Source organism: Chiroxiphia lanceolata, chromosome 32 (genome assembly GCF_009829145.1).
Source record: "Chiroxiphia lanceolata isolate bChiLan1 chromosome 32, bChiLan1.pri, whole genome shotgun sequence".
NCBI lineage: Eukaryota > Metazoa > Chordata > Aves > Passeriformes > Pipridae > Chiroxiphia > Chiroxiphia lanceolata.
In genome coordinates, this window is record NC_045668.1 from 726,491 (window position 1) to 732,930 (window position 6,440).

Below are 6,440 nucleotides of genomic sequence, written 5' to 3' on the forward strand. Positions count from 1 at the left end.
GGTGAAATCAGGGATTTTAGGTGGAAGTAGGGTCATTTTAGGTGAAATTGGGGATTTTAGGTGGAATTAAGGGAATTTTGGGTGGAATTAAGGGATTTGGGGTGAAATTGTGCATTTTAACTGAAATTAGGGGGATTTTAGGTGCAATTAAGGGAATGTTTGGGTGGAACGAGTGGATTGGGGTGAAATAAATCTCCTTTTGGGTAAAATTGCGGGGAACTGGGGCAGAACTGCCCCCCTCACCACCCACCCTGTCCTGTCCTCCCCCCTGTGTGTCCCCCCATATGCCCCCAGGCCGGGTTTTAACAGCGGGGACGACGTGCACTATTACAACGTGCCAGGGTCCCGCACACCCACTGTGCAGACCCTCGGCCACCGCCAGCAACCTGGGGGTCCCAGGGCGCTGGGCCTTCCGCTGTCGACACTTTGAAGGCACTGAGGGGCCCCTCGAGATGCCCTCAAGGACCCCCGGGACTCACTCAGTGCCCCCCCGAGTTCCGCAGGACCACGGCAGAGCGGGTGTATAACTGCGGGTTGTGAGCAGGTGACACCGGGGCTCTGGGGAGGGGGCTGTGCCCGCACACCTGGGGCACCTGAGACCCCCTCCCTCAGCGCCCCCTGGAGGCCACGTGGTGATAGGAACACCATAAAACACCTGTTGAGCAACACCTGTGTGCAGGTGTGTGTGCACACCTGTGGGGACAGGGACACGTGGGACACTTGTGCCTGTCCCCTCCTGGCCTGTGAAGGGAACAGACCGGGGAGGAGAGGGGGTATGACAACACCTGGGTGGTGCACGGGTGTGACAGACACACATCTGGACAAACATCTTGGTGTGACAGACACACACCTGGATCCCACACGGGTGTGACAGACACACGCGATCTGAGGGTGGTTTGGGGGGTCCCTAAGCTCGTTTTAGAAGGGGCTGGCAGAGTCCTTTAGGATGGGGAGCTGGTTTGGGGGGGGTTGAGGGGGTCTCTGGGCTGGTTTAGGGGGTTTCTGGGGGGGTCCTTGGCAGGGATTCCCTGGGCTGGTTTAGGAGGGCTAGGACTCCCTGGGATGGGGGGCTAGAGGGGTTCTTGGGCTTGTTTAGGGGGGACTGGAGGGGTCCCTGGGCTGCTTCGGGGGGGTTGGAAGGATCTCTGGTTGGTTCAGGGGTGCTTGGGGGGGTCCCTGGGGTGGTATTCCTGAAAAACAGGTGGCTTGACCCCCAACCATCCCAGTCACTCCCAGAGCAGCAGGATATGGTGAAGTTTGAGACCCCCCCATCCATTCCCATCACTCCCATGGCAATGGGATATGGTAGAATCAGAGATCCCTGGCACCAGGGGACCCCCCAACATCCCTAAAATTGGAGGGAAGCCCCCATCCTGCACTGGGATGGGTGTTTCCATGGCAACTGGGATCCCTTTATTTCCATGAAACTCCCCAAAAAAACCAGAACTCACCATGCTGATTCCTCACTGTGAAGTGCTGGGATTCAGGATACAGGAGAGTGGGATTTAGGGGGGATTTGGCAGGAATTTCATCACCAGCCAAGTGATGCTGATTTATTAATTAGTAATTAATTAATATCCAGTGTTCATTAGCAGAGTTCGGGAGGTTTCCAGTGACATCAGGTCTGGTCCCAGCTATGGCTGGTGACAAGGTGGTAACAAAAGTTACTGGAAAACACTGGGATGAGGTGGAAAACCATTGGGATGAGGCAAAAAAACCACTGGATAACAGGAAAAATACCAAAATGAGGTCAAAACCTGTGGAGGAACATCAGAGTGAGTGGGAATGATTCCAAGCCTGGAGAGACTTATATGGAGCTTAGAGAAGAAGATAAATTATGGACTTCTGTGTTACTTCCCAGTTCGTCCCATGTTTTATGTACCCTTACATATATACCTCTGTATTAATCCCCTTAGATTGTATTGCCCCAAACAGTCTGTACTTGTCCACAAGTTTTTCCCATCAAAAGTTGTTCACCCCCTTGTTCTCCCCTGCATTCCCGCTCATCCCCCACTGATTGGCCGACAAGTGCCGCAGTGCGGAGTGAGCTCCCATTGGTCCCCGCTGCTTAACTCCTCCTAAGTTCCTCCCACTTTCCCTCATTCCCCAATCCTGCAATACCCTGAGATGTCCATCCCATGCTCTGCCCTGGTTATCAGACCCTCCCCTACTCAAACCCTATATAAGTCCTTGTTCCCCTCAATAAAGTGGCCATTGCACCCTGAACTTCCACCTGTCAGAACCCCTCTGTGCAGTGTCGCATCCCTATTCCTTTCTCATCGGGCCGTGGTAAAAACCCACTTGGATGAGGTGGAAGAACACCAGATGAGGTGGGAAAAGACCACGACGAGGTGGAAACCACCAAATGAGGTGGAGAAGCACCAGGATTAGAAGTGAAAAACACTAGGAGAAGGAGAAGAACACTGGGATAAGGTGGAAAAAACCACTGTGATGGCGGAAAAGCAGCAGGCTAAAGCAGAAAAACCACAAAACGAGGTGGAAAAAACACTAGGATGAGGTGGAAAGACAATGGGTTTAGAGGAAAACACCAGGATGAGGCAGAAAACCCAGATGAGGTAGAGAAACAGTGCATGATGGACGGTAAACACCAAAATTAGGTTGAAAACACTGCGATAAGGTGAAAAAACACTGAAATGAGGTGGAATACACACAATTCTTTGAGGAAGGAGGCACTGAGGCCACAGCACTTCTCCAGGCTGAAGGCTCCAAGCTCTTCCCCAGCTACAAGGCAGAAGTAATCCAGGGCTTCGTGTCCATAGGGGTTGGAAGTCCAGACGATATCGGCTCGTCCGAAGCTCTCCAGCATCCGGGCAGCTCTGCGCTCACTGCTCCCCAAACATTCCTGTCCAGCTGCTCCTCCAAAATCCAGCCAGGATCCAGCCCTGACTTGTAGCAATCCACAGGGATAGGATACACGACCAGGCGGAGATCTGGCAGGACCACAGTTTTCCATAATAAATCCTTGAGCCCTGCTGTGGAGAAGGAATCCCAAAGAGTCCGAGAGAGCGGAGGCAGGAGCAGTGCCGGAGTGACACCAGCAGGGCATCCAGGTGTGAGTCTGTCAGCCGGCATTCCATGAGGTCCAGGTGCAGCAGCGAGGCCGAGGTCTCCTCCAGGAGCTGCCGCAGGGGCTCCAGGAGGCTCTGGGAGAAGTCGTGGCCGCTCAGGTCCAGGCGCTTCAGGGCCGGCGCGTGGAAGCTCTGGGAGAGGAAGGCGAAGTCGGCGGGAAGGAGGGAGCAGAAGGCCAGTTCCAGGCTTTCCAGCGGAGCCTGGAGTTTGCTGCCAGGATGAAAAAGGAGATGTGACCCTGTGGTGACATCATGGAGCTGGGAGGGGATGCGCCAATAGATCAAACCCTCCATGAAACCTTGAAATGTTGGAATGGCTCCCAACTTCCTGGGGGAACTGCAGCAAACAAGACCCATGATTCCCTTCATGATCATGGAATCACGGAATTAGGAAATCACTGAGGTTGGAAAAGAGCTCTAAGACTATCAAATCCAACCTTTGAGAATCATGGGATTATGGGATTCCGGAGTCATGAGATCAGGGAGCCTTGGAATTGTGGAATCATAGAGTCATGGGATCATGGAGCTACAAGGTCACAGAATCGTGGGGGTCGTGGGATCATGGAATTGTGGGAGCCATGAGATCATGGATTCATTGCATCATGGAATCATGGGGTCATGGAATTATCAGATCATGGAGTTAGGAATTACTGGGTTATGGGATTATAGAGTTATGGAATCATGGGGGTGATGGGATTATGGAGTCATGGAGCCAGCAAGGAGCACCTGGCGCTGGTGGAGCTCCAGGATGCAGCGCTTGCTGTCCTCTGGAAACAAGGAATCAGGGAATTCTGGGATCACGGAGTCAAGGAGGCATTAAGTTTGGAAAAGGTCTTCAAGATGGTCAAGTTCAACCTTTGAGAATCCTGGAGTCAAGGAATTATGGGATCGTGGTGTCATGAAATCATGGAATTACGGGCTAATGGAATCATGGGAGCATGGAGTCATGGAGTATTGGGATAACGAAATCACAGAATCATGGGGTCACTAAGGTTGGAAAAGATATCTAATACCACCAAGTCTAACCTTTGCAAATCCTCAGTGAGTGCAGGAAGAATGCAGCTGGGAATCTGTTCCAGCAGGAACTTACCAGAGAATGTGCCTCAAATTCCCAGAGAGCCTGGAGGATCCCAGGTTGAGCTCCCTGAGGCTCTGCAGCTTTCCCAGCTCCCTGGCCAGACACCGGATTCCCAGCACCAACTCCGGTGTTGGCCGCCGCACGTCGACATTGCTGTAGGGAAGTCGGAGGCTTCGGAGACCCAGGAATCGGGGAGAGATGTGGCAAAACCAAGGAGAGACCCCCCAGTCCAAGGTTGTTGAAGCGAAGGTCCCCCCTCCTTAAGCCAGAGGGATCCAAGGATTTCAGCAAACTCACAATTCCAGCCAGGCAGAGCTCCTCGGCTTGGAACTCCCGGCACTTGAGGCGCAGTGGGCTGGTGTTCACGGCCTGGAGTGCATCCCACAGGATCCCATAGGATGTTCCATTGACAAAGAGATCGGCGTGGATGTCGATGAATCGCGGAGCTGCCGTGGTGCAGGAACGGCCCTTGTGGCTCCTGGATCTGCATTTCTGGAGTTCCCGCTGGTGTTTGGAGACCTCCACACAAGCCTTGGCCAGGGCCACGGTGCCAGACCAGACACTCATCCCTTCCGGAGCACGGCCAGCGGCATCATCCCGGAGTCCTGTCACATCCAGTACACGGAGACGGCACCGGCTGGGCCAGGAAATGGGAAAAAACAGGAATTAACAAGCAGGGAAAAACCAAAGAAGTGGGTTCTGTGTATCCTGGAATTCCCAAGATTCACCTGGAATCATGGCCTGCTTCCTCCAGGTCCTGCCGGATCTGCTCCACGACGGCCCCGATGACGGACTGGATGCAGAGCTTGGAGGAGTGATCCCGGAGCAGCTCCCGGCTCCCGACCCCCACGATCCGCTGGAAGTTGAGCACCGGGAAGGGCCACTCGGCCACCAAATCCTGCAGGACTAGGGTCTCCCATCCAGGAATGCAGCTTGGAAGAGGACGGGATAGAGCTGGGCGGGGACAGTGGGAAGGGGGCGGTGGGCGACGAGCCGGCGGGCGGAGAGGAAGAGCAGGGAATCCATGGATCCGGGGGGGCTGCGGGATTTGAGGGGGGCACAGGTGAGGTTGGGGGACCCCCAGGATGGCCCCGGGGTGAGGGGTGGGTTGGGAGAATCCCAGGGAAGCCCCAAATCCAGGGATATCCCAGCAAAAAGGGAACTTGTGGAGGAGAGGAGGAGGCAAAGGGGATGTTGGGGTGAGACCCCCAAGGCAGCCCCCCCCAAAAACGGGCGTCCCAAAGCTGCCAAAACCCCCAAACCGCCCCAAGTAATCCCCCCAGTCCACTCCAACCAGTCCAGGGACTCCTCCACTCCAGCACCCCTAAACCAGCCCCTCCACTCCAGGGACCCCCCAAACCACGCCAAGGACCCCTCCCTCAGCACCCCCAAAAAAGCCCTCCCACTCCAGGACCTCCCGAAGGGCCCCAAAACCAATCCAGGGACGCCACCTCAGCCCCCCAAACCAGCTGAGGCACCCCCTCAGCCCCCCTAAATCAACCCAGGGCCCCTCCCAAGTCCTCCCACCCCACGGACCCCCCAAACCACACCAGGGACTCCCCAGAGACCCCTCAACATCCCCCAAGTCTCCCCCAAACACCCGCATGGACCCTCCCATCCCAGGGAGCCCCCAGAGAACCCCCCACCATCCCCAAACCAGCCCTGAGACGCCTCCCCAGCACCCCCCAGACCCACAGAGTGACTCCCCCAGCACCCCCAAAGAAAGCTCAGGGACTCCCCAGCATCCTAAAACCACCCACTCCAGGGACCCCCAACCACCCCAGAGATTCTTCTAGCCCAACGAAAACAGCCTAGGGACCTTTCCAGCCCCGATACCCCAGGGAAGCCCCAGGGACACACTAAACAAGCCCAGGGAGCCCTCCCAGCCCCTCTGAAGTACTCCAGAGACCCATCCCCCAAGGCAGCCCCTGCTCCCCCCCTCCCCCCCAAGGCACCCCCCACACACCGCCCGCCCGCCCGCGGACCCGGCAGCTCCAGCCCCTACGGCGGCCCCACTTCCGGGTCTGCGCGCTGCCACCACCACTCAGCGAGCGAGACCCACCCCGGGGGCGGGGTCTTCGCCTTTCAACTGGCTCCTATTGCTGTCTGTCATCGTTCTTCTCACTTCCCATCTGTAGGAGAGCGGTGTGGGCGGCCCTTTTGCGATAGACGCTCTTCCATTGGCTTGTTTCGCTGTCCATCACCAATCTCTCCCTTCCCATTGGCTGCAGCGCGACGCGAGGTTCACTCTGAGCCAGGACCGGGGTCCTCTC

At 56.1% G+C, this 6,440-nt stretch overlaps 1 protein-coding gene across 1 annotated transcript; it reads right to left on the reverse strand.

Annotated features, from left to right (window-relative positions):
* Positions 1-1,517: 1,517 nt before the first annotated feature.
* On the reverse strand, positions 1,518-6,228 carry LOC116779917 (leucine-rich repeat-containing protein 14-like). Its single transcript, XM_032674429.1, is given in 9 exon segments — positions 1,518-1,757; positions 2,671-2,832; positions 2,835-3,008; positions 3,011-3,300; positions 4,180-4,358; positions 4,360-4,804; positions 4,896-5,076; positions 5,079-5,206; positions 6,145-6,228. Coding segments are annotated over 8 exon segments (1,743 nt in total). The 5' UTR covers positions 5,194-5,206; positions 6,145-6,228; the 3' UTR covers positions 1,518-1,560.
* Between the last annotated feature and the right edge of the window lie 212 nt (positions 6,229-6,440).